The sequence below is a fragment of the Crocodylus siamensis genome, chromosome 4, assembly GCF_052110815.1.
Source record: "Crocodylus siamensis isolate JL-2025a chromosome 4, ASM5211081v1, whole genome shotgun sequence".
Classification (NCBI taxonomy): Eukaryota; Metazoa; Chordata; order Crocodylia; family Crocodylidae; genus Crocodylus; species Crocodylus siamensis.
This window is the reverse complement of record NC_143398.1, coordinates 64423584-64447804: the sequence shown is the minus strand read 5'-3', so window position 1 is coordinate 64447804 and position 24221 is coordinate 64423584. Positions and strand designations below refer to the sequence as shown.

Genomic DNA, 24221 nt, shown 5'->3' with positions numbered 1-24221 from the left:
GTTATCAGGGTATTTTTTTTCAAGCTGTCATAAACAGCAAGAGATTTCAACCTTACGAGAAGAAAAGAGACTGCACTGCAGAAGCAACAAGCCACCTGGTTGGGTACATGGCTGTTTGGCATTTAACTAGGTCCATAGTGGCGTGTCTTGAAATATATAAAAAGATACTATTAGTCCTCTAAAAGTTAATAAGGCACAGAAAAATATAGGCTGTCACAAGTGTTAAGGGAAAGCTACTAGATTGATTACCATAGCCCTCCCTGACATTAATTTCATTGTTTCTGTTTCCTGTGCTGTTCCTGTTATATTTAATGAGTATTTCAGTCCCCAGGACTGGAAAGCCAGTGCCACTCACAAAAATCAAACTCCCCAAACACTTACAACCAATGTGCCTCTATAATGGACAGGAAGATTCCCATATGGTGGTGAGAGTCTAGTTGGTTTTAGATCTGCCCATTGGGCAAAAGTTGTCCATTGCTATGGTATGTTTTGTGAAGTGTGACTAGTGTTTAGGTCATTGAATGGCTCTGTGATGTAGATTTACTGCCATATTCCAAAATCGGAATTGGAAAAAACCAAATGTCAGACCCTGTCCCATTACTGCCCCCCTTGCTAAAAAGTCACTGTCTTCTGGACTTAGACCATTATTTCAACAATGATCTTTCCACTGTTTTTCAAAATGGGGTGCACTTATCCTTGTGGATGCGGTAGGCATCTAAAGAGTATGTGAAAGAAGGAATGGAAAAGGGGAAATATAAATGGAGGGAAAAGGTGGTGGGAGGATGATTGTCTGTATAGCATTTTAGCTTGTTGGAGAGATTACAGAGGGGTTGTAGTGAGTTACTTTATTATACGTTATTGTACTTTATTTATGAAGAATCATACATTTAAGCGTGGTAGGCATCCCAGAATGTTTTAGAACTATTGATCTATCCCAATTAACTATTTGTTGGGTAATCTCTGTTCAGGAGATGAGTAGGGTTGGGACGGGTTAATCCTGTGTTTTGATAAAACAGACTAGCTATACAAGGGTGGAATTTTTCCTTGGACTAGTTGGCAAAGAGTGTTATTTTTTTTTATACTTAATTCTTCAAAGCTTCAGCTTTAATCTACTTAGCGTGCAATGCTGGTTTAGGCAGTGCTGCCAAATCTGCAGCTACACGGGACCACTCAAGAAAGGTTGGAGTACTGATCTGATGTTTCCCGTGTTGCATGGTATGAAATATAAGCTGCTTTTGCCAACTAATGACCTGTTGGTGATTAACTTTAGCCCTCAGAGTCAGCATCTTTTGTTGCAGTCCTTCCTGGGTTTTGTTATAGGTTTAACAAAAATTTACATGTATCAGTACCTCTGATCCTTTGACAACTGCAGCACTTTTCCTGTTCTCTACTGAGGCTCTTGCTGCAAAACTCTCATCACTTAGCTGCTAAGGCATAGATGTTTGGAGCACGTAGGAGAAAGTTGACCCTGAACCGTCTATTACAGAAAGTTCTTCAGAGGGAAGAATAGCGAGAGAGACTAAAACAAGTATGTTGATCAGGAAGAAAAGAGGTGCACGAGATCAGAATAGCAAAGAACTGACTAGCTTGGGGGCAGGCAAAGTCCAGCCTGTGGTCTGGATTGGACCTGCAGCGAACTCCATTTCCCAGTAGCCCCTTCCCACCTTGCTGCAGCTGGTTTCCACAGAGACCCCAGCAGTGATGGCAGAGCACACAGCTCGGTGGGGAGCTGCTGTGGGGCTGGGATCTTACAGCAGTGACAGTAGTCTGGAGCCAGGGCAGAGCTGCAATCTGCACACCTGGGCAGGAGCATGCAGGCAGTGGATTGCAGCTCTACCCCTGCTCCAGACCATGCTGTCACCACTGCAGGATCCCAGCCCCAGCTGCAGAATAGCTCCCTGCCCAGCCATGTGCTCTGCTAGTGTTGCTGGGGCTGGTCTCTGAAACCCTGGCTCCACACTGTCATGGTGCCCCTGCTGCTGGGGTCTTCATGGAAACCAGCTGTGGTGACATGAGCAGGGGCTTCTGGGAAATGGAGTCTGGCTGCTGATCAGGTCCACCCTTGGACCAGTTCCAAAGACTGGCCAAGAAAAGGCTATGACAATCTGCTGGCAGGTGTAGCAAGTTAAACTTGGTATCATGTGGAGAGTAAGATTAACAGGAAGGTCTTTGAGGTAAGACTTGCAAATGAGGAGGTGGGAAAAGATCAGATGAAGCAGTTGAAATGAGTGGAGCTTGAATCTGTGCCCAGTTGGTATCCTCTCCTTCATCCTCTTAAAAATGAGTGGAGTCATCAGGATGTGGTTGTAGGATAAATGTAATAAAGGCAGAGCAAGGAATAGAGTCTTAGCCAGATGATCAGGGATCAGTTAAAATTGCCAATTCATATCTTTCAGGCAGAGTACTACATTTTATATCCTCCAGTATTTAGAAAGACTTAGGAAAGCTATTAAGAGATTGCAAATAACTATAAAATATAAATTAAAAAAGTCAGTACATGCAGGGGTTATAATTCTGATAACATAAGGATAGTCAGAAGGAGGTGAGATCTGAGTCTTTTGAGCTTTGCAGGTCTGAGATAGTGGTATTTGGAGATGTGGAATAAAAGAGGTGTTTATGTAGAAAGAGTGTTTATAGTTAACATGACACTTGAGATTAATGTAATACAAATTGCTAATTCAGACTGTTAAAGATATGAAAGCAACTAAGTAGTTGAAGTGCTTCTTTGTGTTCATATGAACCTTTTAGTTCTGATCTTTGGGGTTCCCTTAAACTTTTGTATTGGGGGTTGTTATGACTAGTGGTAAATCAACAATTTGTATGTTTGCAGGCTAACATGTCTTTGGACTTCTTGGAATATAAATCTAACTTTGAACCCTTCTTCATGATGATCTCCACTCCAGCACCACACTCTCCTTGGATAGCTGCCCCTCAGTATACAAAGAGCTTCCAGAATGTCAGTGCACCAAGAAACAGCAATTTTAACATTCATGGAAAGGTAAAATAATTTTCAAAAATCTGTACAGATTTACCCTGCTGACTAGTGAAAATTAGTACACTGTTAACCTGATTTGGATATAAAATACTATGTTGAAATTCCAAGAAGATGGGACTGATACTGTCCTGTTGTATATTTAACTATCCAAGATCCTTCTGATAGAATTATAAGATTATGACCTTTCAAAAAATTTTCTAGCACTGTTGGTGGTAAGAGAGTGACTATCCTGACCTTCAGGAACAAAATAAAAGTAGGTAGCAATGGATGCTTGAGACACAAGAACTTATTTTTTGCCCCCAAACTGGTAGAACTAGTGATAACAGATGTATCAAAGTTCCATATTCATCTTCCGGGTTTAAGATTATTCTGCCAGAATGGCTCATAGTTGCATGCTCATCAGGTATTGCCAGCCATGACAACTTTGTTCAGTAGACTGTGTTCTACTCAATAGCTTTTGTGCAGAGAATGAAAAGGACAGTGCCTTCCTAATCTCTATTAGAACAATCACCATTGTCTTTCTCAACTCTTAAATTGCTCCTTTTTTCCCCCCATTTAAAAAAAAAAGTCTCCAACAGAAAAACTTATCAGGCTGACCAAAAAAGATCTCAGTAAAGTGATGAATCGCAGGGCTTGGGCCACAAGGGGATTTTTATGAACTGGGGTGTCTTTGTCAGACACAGTGGTACCAGGAGGATGTCTCACTGAGATTAGTACAAAAAACCCCCTATTTATCTTGTTTGGGTTAAAGTTAAGTCGGAGGTGATATGAGTAAGAAGAAAGCACTTGGAGCCTGTTGGGCAATGACAGAACCTTGAGCATTTGTCCTTCAGCTGTTAAGGCAGGCTGCAGTCTTCGCCAGACTTGTTGAATTAGTGTTGTTACATACACATCCAGCAACTGGGACAAACGCCTTCCACCGTCATCTGGGAAATGTACCTATTATCTCAAAGCCTGACTACAGTAATTCATGTGGTAAGCCCCAGACTAAACTGCTGCAACTTGTTCAGCTTGTGGCTGAAAGTGAAGGCCACAAGCTTCAGCTAGTAAGACATGCAGCTGCCTCTCATAGGCTCATAAAACCTCAAGAATACACCACATCACTTTCAGCCTTCAGCTCTGATTCAGTTCAGGACCCTGTTCCTAATCTTAAAGGCCCTTAATCAGCTCTAAAACTGCTTCCTGTCTCCATCCTCATGACACCAGTGTGCATAAAGGTTGATCTGAGTGAATATTAGGAAGAAACTTTGAAAGCTCTTGCTAGAGAGCTCTTGGAAATAACTTCTTGCTGGAAGAGCTCAGAATGATTCTAACCTAACTGTTCAGAGTATGATGCGAAACCAGTCTTATTTCACTTATGGGATACCTCCTATGAATAGAGCATGGATGTGAAGAGAGAGGAGGCTTAGGCTAAATTAGAAGTAGATAAAGGAGGTAGCAGGGAGTAGAAGTTGTATAGGTTTTGTCTTTTTCCAGAAAAGGAGCCTTACTTTAATATGAGGCTCAGTTGCTCAATTCAGCACTTCAGAAATAGTAGGATAGAAGAGGCTCTATGGCCAGCTAAGTCAGCAAGCAGCTACAACACAGTCATTGGCTAATAGTGTAGAAACTGCTGTTTTATGTGGAGCAAAGGCAAAAAAATTCTGCATTTGCAAAAACAGTGCAAGGCACAAGCAAACCACAAAAAATCACTTTAATACCTGAAACTTACAGTAGTTACTCTATCCTTAGATGCCAATGATACACAACAAGGGAAGAGGGAAATACTAGTTTGTTAATTTGATACAAGTGGTGCTGCTGTGTAGTCCTCAACAATAAAATATTTATTGGTAGACCCTACTGTTCAGATCATTCTTTTAATTGATAGATGAGTGTTGTAGTCTTAGAACTCATGTCTTTCAGCATGGCTAATACAAACTCTATTCATTCAGTACAAGCTCAGTTAATTCAGTACTAAGTGTGGACTGAGGCCCAGGCTGTTAAAGTTTTCTAGGTATTGCAGCACCTTGCCACCTACTTCTCAGCATTGGATGGTGTAGGATTATCATGTCAATTTATAGGGAGGGTTAAGACACTGAAGAATGTGACAGTCACAAGCAAGCTGAGCAGGGAGTGAGTCAGAAGTGAAGTTCAGATAAACAAGTAGGACTTTGGGCTTTCAGCCACTTGGACACACAAAACAGGAACCAGTCTTACTGGCCAGATGATTGTTGCCCTCTGCTCAAGTGTTGTCATCTTTACATCTCTCTTGGAGTTAGTTGCTTAAAGCTATCTATGTTAAATAGAGAGCTACCCAAGAATAGAGTGGTGCTTAGAGAGCTTGCCTGGAAAATGGACTAAGCACATATATGTCCCTACTCCAAAGCAGAGTATTTCCAGCAGAAGAGATGGAGAATCCCACCCCCAGAATAGTAGATAGCCAGTAGACCAGAGCATTGCTTGGTGTGCTAGGCTAAGGCTGAAGCTTTTACTCTAGGACAAGGATTTGAACCTCAGACTTGAATATCTGAGGTGAGCCTTCTAACCACTTGGATTTCTTGGGGGTAGAGAACAGATCTACACAAGCATGTGTTGACTGGTTGTTTTGTTTGGATTGGTACCTGGCTTAATCATGTCCTGATTATGCCTGCTAGCCCAAAGTATGGGAAAGTGCCTACTTTAAGAAATCCAGCTTTAGGGCCTTTTGGGTTAAGAGATTTGAGCAGATCATTGGGTGGAGCGGAGGTGGCAGTAGGAGTTATGTTTCTGCAATGCAAGGTATACCTGAAGAGGAAGTGAATTTGATGGTGGTAGCACCTAGATAGTAGATTTGGGTATGCCTAGTCTTTTTTGTAGACTTAACCTGAAAGGAAGGTAAAGTTAGGAAGACAAGAGTAGATCAAGACAAAAGGAACCCTTTTAGCTCCTCCACAGCACTTGATCAAGCCTAGTCTATAGTTGCAGGCTGAATACCTGGTCTTGGTTACACTGTCAGGTTTTTTTGCGTAGGGAAATTTTAAGCATTTAACAAAAGAAACAGAATAATAACAAAGAGTGTGATTGCTGAATTCAATTGAACATCAATTGATTCAAATTGTTGTTCTCCACACTGAGTGAAGTCCTGCAGTCTGCAAAAAGAGGGAATAGGAAAGTGAAATGGTCATAACTAAATGACTTGTATGAAGAACTTATGAGATCCATAGTGTTTGTGTTGGGGGACAGGAAGAACTGCAAAAAAGAGAAGTTCTGTCACAAAAGATCCGGACCCCACCGAGTTCAAGATGAAATGTAGGATGATGAACATTCAGCCCCCGTGATCTTTGTTGCCTTGGGTCTTAAAAAGCTTGTGCTTTTCAGTTTTATATAAGAGCTTTGGCTAGTAAGCTTTTTCCAGAGCTGCTCCTGTTTTTGTACATGAAATAGCACAGTTCACAGGCCCCAGATTGTGACTTCTTTCTTATCAGGTCTATGACTGCTCCCTTAGTTTCTCTTGCCAGAAGGGGTCTAAATTGGGTAATGGAAAGGTAACCTAACCCTTGAACCAAAGCAAAAGGCCATCCTGTTCTAGGGTAAAAGATCCAAATGGAAAAGCTCTACAAATGCTTTTTACCCTCTCTTAAGCCCTTAAGCCATAGATGTGTGTGGGGTGGCCATTTCCCTTAAACCAGGGTCTGAGCACTCCCTGCAAAGTTCAGTAGTCCTCAGCCCTTCCCAGGCTAAGCAATTATTCCCTTTTGGTGCATCTCTTCTCTAGATGTTGTCCAGAGAGCATGGCAACAGAAGTACTCTGCTCTAGCCTTTCCTACAATGCTAGTAACTTCGTAGAATTTTTCCAGCATTTTTCTCTACTGCCACCAGTCTCTGTCTAAAAGAGCCTGTCCCACAAAACAAGTGAAGCTTCTGCACATCTCTTCCCTGGGCTACTGTACAGTGATCTCTAGACACTTTCAGCTCTGTGTTTTCAAGCTGAACAGAAGGGAGCCAAATCTCTTCTGCAATTGCATGATATGAGAGGAAGATTAGAGCGTGGTTGCTTTGTGACCAGGCTATTCTTTAATTTTAACATTTAATAGTGATAATGTGCAGATTTAACCCTAAAGTATTACTATTACAATCAAACAAAGATTAGGAATATAAAATTTAAAAAAATTAGGAATTAATATAAAGTTGACTCCTATGTTGCTACTCTGCAAATCTTAACATTTTTTTTTTCTTTTCTTTTTAAGAACAAGCACTGGTTAATCAGGCAAGCAAAGACTCCAATGACTAATTCTTCAATACAATATCTAGATAATGCATTTCGGAAAAGGTAGGAACCTGTGCTTGAAAATGTTGAGTAGAATCCCTAGCAGATGAGGCCACACTTGTAAAAATACAGTATTTAAAATGCCTGTAAAGTCTGCTCTTGCGAGTTAAATTACCTGCAGTAGTTCTTTTGGTGGGTCACTGGAGCTCTTACTTTCCATTCTTTTTTTTGAGAGACAAATTTATAAGTAGTCTACAAGGCTTTGGATAGTATTTTGTATAACCATGTTAACACAGCATATAAAAGAACAAAGTGTTGCGTAATCTCATAACTGCTCCTCTTATCTTCAGTGCATGAAAAGTTGATGTATGGGAATTCCATGTTGTCTAAAAGACTTGAGAGACGTTTAACTTTTTATCTCCCCCAGTCTGCTAGCCTTGGATCTGAGAATTGATCTGCATTTTTAGCTTGTGTAGTATTGCCAATAGTAAAGGCTCTACTTTTGCACTTGGGTAGTCCCATTAAGTTTGGTACACCTTTGTTTACCAGACTGTAATATTAAAAAAAAAAAAAAAAAAGAGGAATAGAATCACATTCCTTTTAGTTGTACAGGTTCTGTAGTAAATTTACCATCACAGATTGACAGGGGGAAGGTCCACCTACCTTTCAACAGAGTTTAGTGGTGGCTTCAACCCAGGCTAACCAGCATGGCTGTGGGTATGAATTAGATCCCAGTCTTTAGATCTAGTAACCTGACTATGTATTCTACAGGGATACAGGCTGAATCACTTCAGTACCAATAACCTGCTGTTTGCCTCTTCATAATTCACTTAGAGACTTGATGGCTGTGCTTCATAGTTTCTAGGGTTGGAAGGGATCTGAGCAGATCATCTAGTCCGACCCCCTGCCATGGCAGGAAAGAATACTGGGGTCGGACAACCCCAGCAAGATGTTCATCCAACCTCCTCTTAAAAACCCCCAGGGTAGGAGCCTGCACCACTTCTCTTGGAAGTTGGTTCCCGACCCTAGCCGCCCTGACCGTGAAGTAGCACCTCCTGTTATCTAACCTAAACCTACCCTCTGCCAGCTTGTGACCGTTATTCCTGGTCACTCCTGGTGGTGCTCGGGGGAACAGTGACTCCCCCAATGCCTGCTGATCCCCCCTGACTAGTTTATAACAGGCCACAAGATCCCACCCTCAGCCTTCTCTTGGGGAGGCTAAACAGGTTCAGGTCCCGTAGCCTCTCCTCGTAGGGCCTGCCCTGTTGTCCCTTGATCATGCGAGTGGCCCTCCTCTGGACCCTCTCCATGCTGTCCACATCCCTCTTGAAGTGTGGTGCCCAGACCTGGACACAGTACTCCAGCTGCAGCCTGACCAGTGCCGCATAGAGGGGGAGGATCACCTCTTTGGACCTGCTTGAGATGCATCTGTGGATGCATGACAAGGTGCGGTTGGCCTTCCTGACTGCATCCCCACACTGCCGGCCCATGTTCATCTTGGAGTCAGTGATGACCCCCAGATCCTTTTCCGCCTCCGTGCTGACAAGAGGGGAGTTCCCTAACCTGTAGGTATGGTGCTGGTTGTTCCTCCCGAGGTGCATCGCCTTGCACTTGTCTGTGTTGAAACCCATGCTATTCTCATCCGCCCACCCTTGTAACCTGTCTAGGTCTGATTGTAGCCTGGTGCATCCTTCCAGTGTGCCCACGTCCTCCCACATCTTAGTGTCATCAGCAAATTTGAACAGGGTGCTTTTTACCCCCTCGTCCAAGTCACTGATGAAGATGTTGAACGGTGCGGGCCCGAGGACAGAGGCCTGCGGAACCCCACTCCCCACGTCCTTCCAGATTGAGAAGGACCCATCCACTACCACCCTCTGGGTGTGGCCCTCCAGCCAGTTGGGAACCCATTTGACTGTGTGGGTGTCGACACCGCAGTCCCCCAGTTTCTTAATGAGAACGGGGTGAGAGACAGTGTCAAATGCCTTCTGGAAGTCCAGGAAGACTATGTCCACTGCTACCCCTGCATCTAATGATCTGGTGATCTGATTGTAAAAGGCCACCAGGTTGGTCTGACATGATCTGCCACTGATGAACCCGTGTTGGTTGCCCCTAAGCATGCAGTCCCCTGCTGGCCCCCAGATCCTGGATGTGTGCCAGCATAATTTTTTCAAACAGCTTGCCTAGGATCGAGGTAAGACTAACTGGCCTGTAGTTTCCCAGGTCCTCCTTCCTGCCTTTTTTGAAGATGGCAACCACGTTGGCCCTCTTCCAGTCCTCCGGTACCTCACCAGAGCACCACGAGTGCTTGTAAAGCTGTGCCAGGGGACTTGCAATGACCTTGGCCAGTTCTTTTAGAACTCTAGGGTGGAGATCATCCAGACCGGCTGACTTGAATACGTCCAACCCCTCCAGAAGCTCCCTAACTAAATCCTCGCTAACCCATGGCCAGGTGTGCCTCCCCTGGGGCCCGAGGGGGGCCCTGCAGGGAGGTGGCCGTTCTGGTCCCTACTTAGGAAGACAGAGGCAAAGAAATCATTAAACATGTAGCAATAATAGCCAAGAAATTCACAAAGTTAAGTAGAATATATTTAAGAAGTTTTAGCTGCTTTGTCTCCTATTTTTCTGTCAGGTTCCTAAAAAAATTAAAAAAATCAGGATCTGAAAGTGCACTGAACTTCATATGGTAGAACTCTGTTCTGGCTACTACCTGCTACTTTGGGAAAGGAAGATGGGGTTGGTTTTTAGGTTGCTGCTTCCTGAAGCATGTAAAAAGAATTATGTAGCCAAACCTTGGAGCAAGAACTGAGTTGAGTGCATGCTAGAGGTACCCAAGAATGAAAAAGAACTGGATGGTTTAGCATAATGTTTCTATACCTGGGGGAGTTCTCTGCACTCAACCACAGCTATCATTCTTTCGCTACTCTTGCTGAAGAGATTGGTAATGCTTTAAGTAGGAATACACAGTTTTTATACATAAATTGATCCTTGCATTAAGAAATAGTTGGTAGATTCGCTACTTTTTCATGCAGAAAAGAATGCTTACAGAAACTGTTTACAAATACTTTCTAGGAGCTCTAGTTCTTCTGTCTCCTAAAAGAAGTACTCATAGGTGACCTTGCAGGAGATTACTCTGAGAATAACATGCTGCTTTGGTTACATCAGAAATGGTCTCTGCCTGCTTCTAGATAAGATTGAAAGCAATCATCATATTGACTTTCTGGACACTACAGAATAAAAACCAAAGCCAGATGAGATGGATGAAGTCTGCTTCTCTCTTAGAAAGGCTGTTATTAAAGTGGTATAAGAGAATTCTCAGTTTTTTTCAGAGTGATACAATGGACGTCTCCTTATTTATTTATATCATAATTCAAATGACCTACCTACTATTACTACTTACCACATACAGTTAATTCTGAACTTTGAACACTGATTTGCATTCCTTTTCTCCCATGCAGATGGCAAACCCTCTTGTCAGTAGATGACCTAGTAGAGAAACTGGTAAAGAAATTGGAATTCCATGGTGAATTAGATAATACTTATATTTTTTTTACCTCGGATAATGGTTATCATACAGGCAAGTAGACTTGTCCTTTCCCAAATCTGCTACAAACTTCTAGTGAGGTCTTATAGTTATTAAACTGCATGCTCTGCTGTAAAGCACAGATTATTTGTCTCTGGTTCTGAGGTTCACTTATATAGAGGATTGTGGGGGTTTTCCCTTTATGTTTTTGGATTTCTTGTTAAGTATCATTCTGAGCTAATTGCTGTACTTATGCATACTGTCTTAAAATACATAGGCCATTCTTCCATTTCTATTCTGAAATGCCAAGAGGTTTTTATTGGTAAAGTTCTATTATACCAACTCCTACTGAAAGGAAAGAGTTCTCTTCAGGCCTCTCTTATATGTAGTTGAACTTCAACAAATTAAGAAAAATAGTATATTACTTTACAATTTAAGGTTGGAGTCTGACTTCAATAGACTTACAAAGAAAATCTGTAGGTAAATATAGGCTCTGGGCCTGGCTATATAAGATCAAGATAAAAGACCCATTTAACCTTGGTCCTTGGAGGCAGCTGGTGATGAGAGATTTTTCTATCATAAAATGAACAAAACACAATTAAATAAGTGCTTCTCTCCAATATGTTTTCCAGGACAATTTTCTTTGCCAATAGACAAACGGCAGCTGTATGAGTTTGACATTAAAGTTCCCTTACTTGTTCGAGGACCAGGGATCAAACCAAATCAGACAAACAAGGTAGGATTAAAAACAAGGTTACAATAATGCAGGGTCTTTGCATTCTTTCAAAGTAATCCATTTATGCAAGTGGCTGAGCTGGCTAGGAACCTAACCTCCTTATTGCTGAAGTCTCTTTTACAAAAAAGACTACTTTATCCTTAATATTTAACATGAGTATGCACCTTGTTTGATGCATAGGTGGCCATGCCTTCTACTTAAATCTGTTGAGGTGCAGGGGTTGGACATTCCCAAAACTCTACCAACATTTCAGAACACTGAAAACTCAGTTCAGCTTATTCACATCAAGGGTGGACATAAGGTGTTGGGCATGTTTTATAAAGGGGTTGAGCCACCCAAGTGTTCATAAAAGAACCTTACTATCTTGTTCTTAAATCACCATCTAGTTTTAGTCTTTTAGATCTTTATGAAAGTCAGTAATCCTTTTTTTTCTTTGCCACTCAGATGCTTGTTGCGAACATTGACTTGGGTCCCACTATATTGGATATCGCCGGGTATAATGTGAACAAGACCCAGATGGATGGGATGTCATTATTGCCATTGTTGGTAAGTGTACAGATGGAGTAACTAAGCAATCTAGTCGATATTGTTTGAAGAAAATACAGTTTCCTGTAATGATATGGAAGGATGCACAGTCCAAATATTCTGTCCCTGATGGCATTTTTGGGCCTTAGCTGGATGGAAACAGTAATAAAATACAAGTGTGATATCTGAATGCAGATAAATTAGGGTGCTTTCTGCTATAAGCAGGTGAATTTTTAATGGAAAATTACTTTTACTTCAATTAGTTATACTGCTGGTAACAAATGGCTCCTGTTTTAAAAGGGCCTACTGTTGGTCTGCTGCACCAAGACACCTAAGTTTTGAATATAGCATGAGGGCAAATTGTGACAACTTCATATTTTATTCAACAGAATTTTAATAGGTGGTACTGGAGAAGAAATCTAAGCCTTCCTATAGGTGAACAGAAGTCTTTTCAAATAAAGCTGCTTGTAGCTGATCCTTTACTTCACTTACAGATTGAAAGCAGCCCTTGTGGAGCTACAGGGAGCCATCAGGATTTAAAAGAGGGCAGTCTTACAATCATAGAAAATTAGGGCTGGAAGGAACCTCAGGAGGTCATCTAGTCCAACCCCCTGGACCATCCTCAACTAGATCATCCCAGCCAAAGCTTTGTCTTAACCTCCAAGAATGGTTATTCTGTAACCTCTCTGGGTAACCTGTTCCAGTGTTTTACTACCCTCCTAGTGAGAAAATTCTTCCTAATATCAAACCTAAATTTCCCTTGCTGCAACTTGAGATCATTGCTTTTTGTTCTGTCATCAGCCACTACTGAGAACAGTCTAGCTCCATCCTCTGTGGAACCACCCATCACGTGGTGGAAAGCTGCTATTAAATCCTCTGTCTTCTCTAAACTAAATAAGCCCAGTTCCCTCAGCCACTCCTTAGAAGTTGTGCCCCAGCTCCCTCACCATTTTCATTGCCCTTCTGGACTCTTTCCAATTGGTCCACATCCTTTTTGTAGTGGGCGGGGGGCGCCAAAACTGAACACAGTACTCTAGACGCTGCCTCACCAGTGCTGAATAGAGGGGAATAATCACTTCCCTTGACCTGCTAGCAACACTCATACCAGTGCAGTCCAGTATGCTGTTAGTCTTCTTGGCAACAAGGGCACTATGCTGGTTCGCTTTCAGCTTATTGTCCACTGTAACCCCCAAGTCATCTTCTGCAGAGCTGCTGCCCAGTCAGTCAGTCCCCAGGCTGTAGCAGTGCACAGGATTCTTCCATCCTTGTCCTTTATAGAAACTCACGTGTTTTTTGTTTTTTTTTTTTTCTTTTGCGCCAATCCTCCAATTTATCTATGTCACTCTGAATCCTAGCCCTACTCTCCAGTGTACCTACTACTCCCTCCAGCTTAGTGCTGAGGGTATACTCTGTGCCAACATCCAGGTTGTTGATAAAGATATTGAACAAAACTCTTATTGTATGAGTAGTGATAAGAGGATATCCAATTTAAACTCACTTTAATTTAAAAATCTTATCTGTTACAGATTAAGCCTTTGGGTTTCTATATTGTTTGTATGGGTTTTCAAGTATACACGGCAAAGAAGAAATATGCCTTTTTATCTGTAAAAAGGTGATTTGTAAAACTGCAAGTGGGGCAATTTTAAACTTTCAGTCCTTAAAGTTGATTGGATTTTTATTTGATTACGTCTTCATAAGGCAATCTTGAAATGCTGCCTCATTTTTTAGCCTGATTTTCTTTTTACATTTGTTAGAGGTCCATTGATATATTGGTCATATTTCAGATTGGCACTGATAAAAAAGGAAAATTAACGTTCCTGACAATCAGCTTTTTTTGGCCAGTGTAACTGATAATGTCACTGGTAAATGCCACATGTATGCACGCAGCATTCACACAGCCAGGAATGCAGTCCAACAGCATGGAGACCTGTATCCAGCCAGTAAGTCTGGGGGAGAGAAGAGACGTAGTGGGGGCAGATCAAGGCCTTCAAGAAAGTCTTTGTCAGTGCACTCCTAATGTGTGTTCATGTTTAAAAAAACAAGTAAAACTATATACTGTCTTTTTAATGACCCCTATAACTCTGGTATTTGGCAGTTTTGTGAACAGTTAGCAGTATGTCGTCCAGAACACTGAAGATCTTTACTTACTGCATTGTCAAGCAGCAAAATAACAATAATTCTTATTTTCTTTTAGAGAGCAGACAAAAATGTGACCTGGAGATCGGATATGTTGGTTGAGTATCAGGGAGAAGGGCTTAACAGCAGTGATCCTACCTGCCCTGGCTTGGGACCTGGTGTCTCTGTAAGCAGAGCTAAAGTTGTTCAGCGTAAATGTATTTATATGTTTCCTGATACCATTTTAAAATAGAACCTCTATTTAGAGATTTAGGGTAGTGAGTGACCCTACATGCATTCCTATGGTGTGGGAGATTTTAAGATTTCTTTGTGGTTTCTTGATCTGTAAGTCAGGCTAGCTTCACTGTGAAAACATGTCCAAACTCAGCATCGAAAATGGGGGGGGGGGGGGGGCGTTGTTTGTTTTAATTGTTTAACATCAGCTTTTTATCCTGGAAACTTTAATTAGTGCTTCAGTATTGTACAGATCCCCTTTAAAATACTTGAAGGGTTGGAGAATGCTGAAGAATACAATATCGTGTGTGAATCTGTAATGGTCTCTTGACACAGCCATTTAAACACCTTTTTTAGGTGGAGATACTCACTACTTAGTAGGGCTGTTGTTACCAGGGTAACAGACAGTTCTATATTGGTATTAGATGATACTAATGCATAAGCTGTTCTGATGCAATTGTTAGGCCTGTATGCTTCTGTAGTGATAAGTGTAGCAAAACTATTGCAACTTCAATGCTGTTTCATGCAGGATTAAAGTTGTAGTAATTGAGCTTACTTTTATGTCGCTATAGGATCAGGCGGATATAAGCTTTATAATGTAACAACCAATGTGTGCTCCTGAGCAGCAGCAGTTCCCCCTCCCTAAAAGTGGTTAAAGTATGCTTGTCCACAGCCTGTAATACTGTGGAACTAATGCAGACTTCTGAATAGAATGAAGAGGAGGCTATCTTACAGTATTAGTTCTACAAATACCTTGCTGAGATAAAAACATTTATGCTGGTGTTTAAAAAGGACAGTTTATTTAAATCTATAGACTGAGGTAATTTCACTTGTCTGGGCGTTACCCTGGAAGGAATCGGAAGTAAAACTCCAGCAGTGTAAGTTATTCTGGTTTAGGTTTCATGTGTATGTCCTGCCTGGGAAAGGTAAATATGCTATTTCCTGCTGCCTAGCTGTGAGGTGCAGGATTAGATCACCTACTGTGAGAGCTTCCTCAGGATAGCTAAATGGCATGCTTGTCTGTTCCTGATAACAAGTATGCTGTTCAAAATAGTTTTAAATTCTTGGACTACTATATTCTTTAGAAAAAATAATTCAACCATAGAGACAATACCAGCAGATTCTCTCTGCCTGAACAAGAGTGTCTGTGCCCAAAAGCTTGCAAAGAACAATTTTTCCAACTATTGAGTTAGTTTAATAAAAGATATCACATTTGCCAAATAAGTTAATATAATATATTTTCTAAGGCAGACACGGTTATCTGTAGTAGAACATTCAGCTAATGTAGAGAAGATGCATTGGTTTGACTATCGGGGAAGGCTGTTGCATTTAATCTTCAGTATTTTTTGAGACTGCCATGTGTTTAAGCTCCTTTATTTTGTCTAGACTCTGGCTAGAGGATTAAACCAGGTCAGCATGAAGAGATGTTTTAACTTTTTTTTTTTCTCAAATTATTTCTTCTGCAGAATTGTTTTCCAGACTGTGTTTGTGAAGATTCCTACAACAACACGTATGCTTGTGTGAGGACGCTGTCTGCTTCGTGGGATCTCCAGTACTGTGAATTCGATGACCTAGAGGTAACTTTTTAAAAAATATCATTTAACAACTCTGTGTTTAACTGTTTGGCTCCCCATCTGCAGTTATCTCGTTGCAACAGATGTTAATTATCATTTAGTGCCTGTCTGAACATTTTATCTGGCTTCAAGGCTTGCATAAAGTACTTGGGGGAAGGAGACTAGCTTCATTTCTAGGCTAAATATTAGATTTAATTGCTGATAGAAATATTTAACCAAAACATCTTTTAGGATCAAGAGAGAAGAAGATAGATAGGCAATAAAATTCAGCCCTGGAACAATTCCTAGTAGCACCAAAGGTGACTTTGACCTTAAATGTTTTAACTTTTAAGTGGCAGAGAACTCTGCTGTAGACTAAACTAATGGCTCTCCACAGTCTTGTGTGCACAGTGTGTGTTTTGTTGTGCTCAGTAAAATATTGCAGCACAAGAGAACTCGCTAATAATATTTTTGCTATAAAATATAAGCTTACCTTTTGCCACCAGTATATTTAACTGACATTCCATTACCACTTAAACACGTGGTCTTCTGACCCATCAAATTTTTCTCTCCAAACTTCAACCTGCTTGTAGGTGAGGCAGGCAGAATGATTCACATGTTAATATGTGGAGCAGTGTCTCCAAAATTATATTTTGGAGCAGACAGCAATGACAGTGTTTGTTCCAAGGCAGATTTTTGCACTTCTACAAAAGGGGAGACCCTGGGAACACTGCAGTACCTTGCTACACCCTAACAAAATGCCATCTTCTCTCTGTTCACCACAATTTCACATCAGACCTCTTCCCTATGCACTTCAGGGCTTTTTGGAAAGCTTGTCTGGAATGATTCGTTATTGAGTGGGAGACAGCATGCTATGTAAAAGTTAGCCTATATCAAGGGTCATAGTTAAAAGCATCACCTTTAGCTCTTTCCTGGTTTTCCGGAGTTGGCAGCATTTAATTGGCAAACCTGGAGGAAAACAGAGCACTGAGCTTTTGTGTAACTGTGACTCCAGGTCAGTTTTATCTGCACTGTGATGTTCACATGGAAAAGTAAATTGCTATCATCCTGTCTTATTAAAATAAAGCAACTGCTTTAGTCTTTGAGCTTAGTTTCAACAATTATTCCACTGACAGATTCTGCAAAGATCTGGGGTAGATGAAAAAGTGTTTTGCCAAAGTAGAGCTAATTAGCCATGTTTTAACCAGTTGGAAATAGTGAAGATCAAATGTATACAGTTCATTCAAACATGACCATTGAGAAAAGATGAAGTAAGCCGATTTTTTTTTTAATGGCCTGATTGGTTTTACACTAAAAGACTTAAGAAAATTGGCTTAAGAGAATCTGAGTAGATCAGACTTTCCTCTCTTTAGAAACAAATTAATTTATTAATTACTAGAAAGTTAACTTCATGGCCAAAACTTCCTTCTTGGCAGCCAAGAGTGGATGCTATTTGTGGTGTATACAAGGGGTGAAAAATGGGAGTTCCCATATTCCTTTAAGGCAGACCCCAAAGCTGATCTACAATATACTGTAACTCATGGTATGCTTCAAAGAACAGTCCAAGTGATTTACAGCCTTTTTGGGCATATCTAAGCCAGTCTGTATCTAGCTAAGATAACAACTGTCTGTAAAGATGCAGCTTCCTTGTCTTCAATGTGGGTTGTACAAGCCTGCTCAAGACCCTAGATGCTTGACCAAATGGGCTGGACTTGTGTCTGAGTTGCTGCATCTCAGTACAGTTGTTTACAACAAGTATGTACAGCTTGACTACAAGCTTTGCAGGAGTTTCACCCAGAGCTGAAATCCCATTTAATTCATTTATTTATTTTTGAGAGGAAGAGGGAAGCTGAGAGAAGTGAGTGAATGTTAAATTAATTTGTTGTTATTCTTGTGTGTACCTTTTAGTATGCCATAAAATGACTTTTGTGCAAATGAAACTACATATATAAAACTTATTTAGCACTTCCCCCAAAACATTTTTGCCTTCAAATTATAAGTTAGGGCAGGGATCATTTCTTAATGGTCTATAAAGCACCTAATATGTAGTGAAGGGTACAAACTAACTGACAATATATACATTAAAGCTAATACATAATACTAGAAAATAAATTGTCACTCTGTTTTCTCACAAGTAGCATGCAGGCTATATGTTAAATAGCTGACATTTAATATAATAATACAGGAATTGTTTCTCTGCTTACACAGGTGTTTGTAGAAGTCTATAACTTGACTGCAGACCCATTTCAGATTAATAATATTGCTAAAACAATAGATCAGGAAATTTTAGAGAAGATGAACTATCGACTTATGATGTTACAGTCGTGCTCTGGAGCAACCTGTCGTACGCCAGGAGTCTTTGACCCAGGGTAAAAACATTTTTTTTAATCTTTAATTTTATGTCTAGTTATATTTGTATATAGCATCTCAGGAATACCTAAAATTAGTTCCTTTGACATGTAGCTCTGCCTATGAGATTATAATTCTATTTTTCACTTTCACTAAGGAAAAAAGGAACCTTTACCTTAGAACTAGTTGATGCTGCTGTAAATACTTAAATTTATAGAGATTATCTGGCAATGTACGTACTTGGTCTGAAAAATTTGCCTAAATGAAAACTCCAGTGCATACCTTCCAAACAGAATTATGAAAATGGCATCTCTTGTCTTGGATAATCCACCTATACTTTTAGTCTGTCAATTTAAGTTTAAAATGTAAACTTAAAATTGTTAAGACTAAAGATAGATAAATAAACAGCATGTGGTGTCTTTTAAATATAAAAACCTATCAAATACAAGCTCAGTAAAAATGCTAATGATACTTTAATGTAATTCAGTCAGCCATTGTCAGGATTAAGCAGGGGTGTCAAATATATGGCCTGTAGAGCCCTACCACCCAGATCCTGGCGCTGTCCCTCAATCTGGTCAAAGCCACATGAGGCACAGCATGTGCCTGTGGCATAGGGCTGGTCTGTATCTAGTACACTTTCAGTGGACCAGAGTCACCAGCTGTTCTGGGACCTGTGCTGTGTGCAGCATGGATCCTAGAGTGGCCAGAATGGGCATGATCTGTGGTGTCTGCCCTGGCCACACAGTGCCCACTACAGCCAGTCTGAGATCCGTGCCACTTGCAGCAAGGGTGCTGCATTCAACACAGTCCCAGAGTTGCCAGGGTGGCAACTGCATGGAACATGGTGCAGCTACAGCTGCTCCAGCTGGACTGTGCTACACACTGCATCTGTTCCAGACAATCCAGGATCCACACTGCATGTAGTGCAAGTCTTAGCCACACTGTTCTCTGGCCTGCAGAGCCAGATGAATTTAACACCCCTGGCTTAAAGATTTCTGGCTATTCATTACTGTATGCAAGGATTTTTCTAATTGAATAGCTATTAAAACATCTCTGTACTTTATATCTAAGCCTTAACTAATCAAGATAAGTTATAATGATGAACTATAGTTTGAGCTTAATCATGCAGCAAACCCTCTGGTAAACAAATAATTTGTTTACTCTAGTTAACTGTTGCTTTGCTTTTGAGCTGAATAAACCCACTTTTTTCTTGAACTTTCACAGTACTTAAAGGTGAAAGCATAGTTTCAGTATAACTTGAGGCTGACCCCCTGTGTGATCCCTTGCTTTAACTACAGCAAAACCATTGAAAATGCAGCTCCTGGACCCTTCTGACACACTTGATGCTACTGCTGACGTTCTAAAATCATTAGTGTTAGCTAGAAGTGGCACTACTTTATTTCTCTAAAGTGGTTTGTCTATTTCTATAGTTCTAGGTTACTGTAGTGATTAACTAAAGCATTGTCTGTGTGGAGTGCAAGTTTTTTTTTCATTATATATTTACTAATTTATATCCTCCTAGCCAAAAGGCTCAGAGCAGCTTCTGCAAATAATGTTGTTGTATAGTAAAATTTGTTCTTAATTTGTTATCATAAATACATTTTAAATATTCAGGCCCTGTTCTGTCTTGCATACCTATATTGAGTGCTGCATTGTTAAATTTTGCAGTGTTTATATGGATTATCTGTAGCTCACTTTGCCTTTTCTCCATCTTAGGTATAGGTTTGACCCACGTCTGATGTTCAACAACAACCATGCTGTTCGGGCTCGCAGATTTTCCATACAGTCTTCCTAACAGCATTTAATCATTTTATACAGCTGGCTGCCAGTGGCCATGTCCTCAGTGATTGCAGCAGGTCTGTCTCTAACCTTCACTGATTTGCAGCTGGAAGACTTGATCAACTGGTTATTCAGACCTTGTTTTTGGAGGGGAAGGAGGAAACCCTTGTATCTAGCTGGTTGCCTTGTGCAATATGTGTGTTTGATAACCAAACTGTAATTCCAAACTCAGACATGGCTAATCTCTTTTGCTCAGACGTGATTATCACCTTGTCTTTCAAGTATCTTTTAATATTGCAGGGATAGGATTTGACCTGTAAATCTGAACTTCATATTTTGTTTCAATATGAATAAAGATAGATGATGCGTTGAATCAGGTTAACCTGGACAGACTGTATTGCACAGAGAACTCTACCTGTATTCACTCCCTCTTAGACAGACTTTCCTAAAATCTAAGTGTGTACTTGCAGGTTTCCAGTGTTGATTTCCATTGCTAACCTGGAGTAAACTTCCATAATATGTAAAGCATTAGTCAGAACTACAGGATCTGACTAGGATCAGCAACCTATTAACTTCCATCACTGAGACCATTTCACACTAGGCTAGTCAGTCTCACTGGGCTGCTTTAGTAACTTTCAAACAAGAATATAATTTTATAGTAGTTTCCATTCAGAACATAAAATCAGTTAAGAGAGATCATTGGAACAGCTTTTAGAAGTTTCTAACATAGGCTTTTTGGCATGGTATTTCAGAACAAAATAGTGTTGAGACTAACCTGAAATGTTGGGTTGAAACAGTGCCTGTATGTTGATCACAATGAGCCAGCTGAACTTCAGAACTGGAACAGAAATAAATATCAGAAAAAAAAAGATAAATTGGGCACCACAGTAGTCTGTCATATGTCTCCAGCCTCCAAGTGTCTTGCAAATGATTAAAGATCTGATCAACATAAACATAGTTTTAAATTGATTCTCTCTTGAGAGCCAAATAGCTAAAAGCCTTACTTGTCAGAAATCATAGTAAGGTGACCAGTTTGGGTAGTTGTAGCGCTTCCCTACATAGATACTAGCTCTCAACATAAAAGCACCTCTATCTATTAAACTGCATTAAGTGCCCCTTACACCAAAGAACTGCAAGCCAGATTTCTGACCATGGTAGGTTGTCCAGCTTTCTGCTTTGAGATTCAGTTGTTTCCTCAGCCTGCTGATATTTTCAGCTTTTTAAAGACTTCTCATATGAAACTCACAGATGATGGCTCTATCTTATGTGGAATATTGAATTCTTTTCTAAAGTCTAAAAAACACCAACATTACCAACATTCAGCACACTTTTTAAAGAGTTCATCTGCATAGAAAAGGCAGTTATTCAGAGTAGCTGCTGAAAACTGACTGCATTGTGTTGATGTCACAAGATCCAAGATTATTCTGCTCTAGGCTGTAAACTGTAGCTTAGTATGGAAACAAATAATTGTCAAATTGAGCTGTTGCAAATTTCTCCTTTCGCTAAGTCATTGGTTTTGATATAGTTACCAAGATATCTTTAACTCTGCTCCTTTTGTGGGAGAACATTGCCCATTAAACAAAACCTTTTGCCAAGAAAGTATTTCAAATAGTCTCAAACATTCTGTGATTTTATTTTTTTTTAAATAAGTTTAATTGCATTAACTTTTCTTTCATTTCAGTGTTGACATATCTGAGCCACTGTCTATGAAGCCTCTGCTATTCATCCTTCTTCCTTTTGTAGAAGGTAGCATACAAATAAGGGTGGGAGGTAAATTTACCCTTTCCAGTAGGAATAAGCTTTCATGATGCCATGCTTGTCAGGTTTTGAAGAGATTTAAATCCTGATTTGGAAGGAGAAATTTAACTTTAGAGAGTGCCATTCTGGAGATATGTAATGCATTGAACATTTATTTCTACTGCAAAATCTCCTTAACGTTGTAGGATCCAAACTTTAAGGGTGTGTTCCCATATGTATAATCTTCAAATCCTTTTCCATTAAATTAAGTGAATACTTTTGTGTTTCATTCATCAACTAAAACAATGGCTTTCAACCTTGTTTCCTTCTCCATTTGCTACCCCATCTATCCTGAGCAAATGTCCTTCAGTCTCTGGCTTCTTCTGCAAATAGATCTTGCTTATCACTCTTGTTCCTGACACCTTGTCTCACCTTAGTAATATGGTAGGTCCTGAGACATGTTCCTACTCAAACTAAAAGCTCACTTTAAAAACAGTTTTGTTCTTTCACTTAGACTTGGGTTTTACTTTTCAGTTGAGCTCACTATATACTCTGGTTGGTAGCTCTAAGGTGTGAAAGGATGGGGGATGGAAGCAAGTCCTTAAATCAGGGTGACTGAAAGCTAATGGACACATTGCTAAAATGTGCTTGCAGGTTGTGCAGCAAGAGTTTTAGCTTGTTAACTTAAGTTGAACTATGTAGTAGTAATCAAGGCCTAATTTTGGGTTGGTTGGCTTAAGTAGCTCTTCTGTGTAGAAAAAGCTATTGTAATCATGACTAAAGGGTGACTCAGTACAACTGCTCCTTAATGTTAGGTTTCCTTACTATAGTGTGCTTGGTTGGAAGGGAAAACTTAACTACTTAATGATACATGTTTGCATGTTCTACCCATATTGACATGAAAACTGATTGCATAGAACATGCACTGAGTCAGATGAGCAAGAAGTTCACCCTTATCCAACATGTTCACCATGCCTCCCTCCCTTCTTTACCTAACCCTTTTCTTTGCTCACCTTGAGTCTGCCATATACCAATTTGAATTCTGCTATAAAGCAAATGTGATTTGTCATAGAAATGACAAATGAGTCACTACTGAGTTCTTTTCTGAGTTGCCAAAAAGGGTGTAAATTTTGGGGGAAAATACTTCTGAACAAACCTTTACTTTCAATGGCTTAAGCCAACTAACTCAAAGACAGGCAGCAATAATTAGATGCCCTGTCATTATAGCTTTAAGGTGTCTGCTCTAATTTAACATAGTGGGCTCTTCCAGGAAACAGTCATTCTTACTGGTATTTTTCACCCTTTTGAAATGGTCAGTGTTCACTTCTGGTTTTTTGTTCTTGACACTAGTTGAAATAACCAGGTGAAGGAACTTTAACATACAGCTGGGTCAGATTCCAAAACAGCAAGCTTGAGTCATGATGGCCTTTCTAGATGTAACATTTGATTAAAATGTTTGAACAGGGCTGTGTTTTACTTGCACCTTATTACTCAAGAGCCATCTAATGATTGAGTGAAGAGGCCTTACTGAATGTGACTTCATTTTAAACTACCCAATTGTTTCCCAGGCTCTAGCCTGATTTAAAACAGAGGTACTATGTAGTATAAAACCTTGCAAGACGCATTCCTTTGTTACAGCAGGAGCAAAACAAATCTCTTACCTAACAGTATTGCCACTTTTGCATGAGTGAACACACCTAACAGGTGCTTGCTGGGCTGATGAACTGATTTCTCTTGGCTCAGGGAGCAGATGTTTTACTGCTGTCCCCTATAGTGTTTATCTTGAATCATCTACAAAAAAAGGCAAAAGAAATTGTTTAAATTAAAATAATCTGATAAACTACTGTTTGGAGTGATTACACTATACAAAGTAGATACACAAATGTGATTGTTACACTGCTGAAGATAATTCTTAAATCATTAAAATGCAACTTTATTTGTATATTTGTCCATGTGGCATGTGATTGTACCACCCTCTGACTTTGTTCCAGTTTTTATTCTACTGTACCATAATTGTACTTTGATTAGAAAGTGCCCTTCAAAAGAACCCTGTTCACTGCTGCACTTTTAAAAAAAAAAAAGAAAAGAAAAAAATAAACTGTCTCCTATAAACATCTCATCCTTTCATTAGTGACTGAAGTTAAATATCTTTGAAGCACCAAATATTTTCAGAGGTCTGATGGTTCATGTTCACCAAATAAAACGTGTTGCACTGGTATCATTTATAAAGCCTAATGAAATCCTTCTTTAAGACCAAAACAAATCCTCTCTCTTGTCTTGTATCTTAGGTAGGTAGCTCAGAAATCTATAGCTATCATTTAAGAATTAAGCAGGGAGGTATCTTGCTGCTGTTTCTGGCTGGGTTTGAACGTACTTTTTCAACAAGGGTTAACTGGAGGCCTGTTTTAAAATGGGGTATAGTTTAAGAGTGCCTTTCCAAAGGGATTTCACTG

The 24221-nt window shown here is 40.1% G+C and overlaps 2 protein-coding genes across 2 annotated transcripts in view; one reads left to right on the top strand and one right to left on the bottom strand.

The window, feature by feature from the left end:
* The window catches only part of TBC1D30 (TBC1 domain family member 30), a 112036-nt gene extending 101363 nt beyond the window's left edge, over positions 1-10673 (bottom strand). Inside the window, exon 1 of the mRNA XM_090042444.1 lies at positions 10618-10673. Coding sequence (XP_089898570.1) covers positions 10618-10657 — 40 coding nt within the window. The 5' untranslated portion in view covers positions 10658-10673. The remainder of the gene's footprint in view (positions 1-10617) is intronic.
* The window catches only part of GNS (glucosamine (N-acetyl)-6-sulfatase), a 28716-nt gene extending 4829 nt beyond the window's left edge, over positions 1-23887 (top strand). Inside the window, exons 6-14 of the mRNA XM_090042448.1 lie at positions 2831-2998; positions 7201-7283; positions 10676-10794; positions 11373-11476; positions 11921-12022; positions 14196-14303; positions 15817-15927; positions 18112-18272; positions 19969-23887. Of these exons, the coding sequence (XP_089898574.1) occupies positions 2831-2998; positions 7201-7283; positions 10676-10794; positions 11373-11476; positions 11921-12022; positions 14196-14303; positions 15817-15927; positions 18112-18272; positions 19969-20047 (1035 nt within the window). The 3' untranslated portion in view covers positions 20048-23887. The remainder of the gene's footprint in view (positions 1-2830; positions 2999-7200; positions 7284-10675; positions 10795-11372; positions 11477-11920; positions 12023-14195; positions 14304-15816; positions 15928-18111; positions 18273-19968) is intronic.
* The last annotated feature ends 334 nt before the right edge of the window (positions 23888-24221 follow it).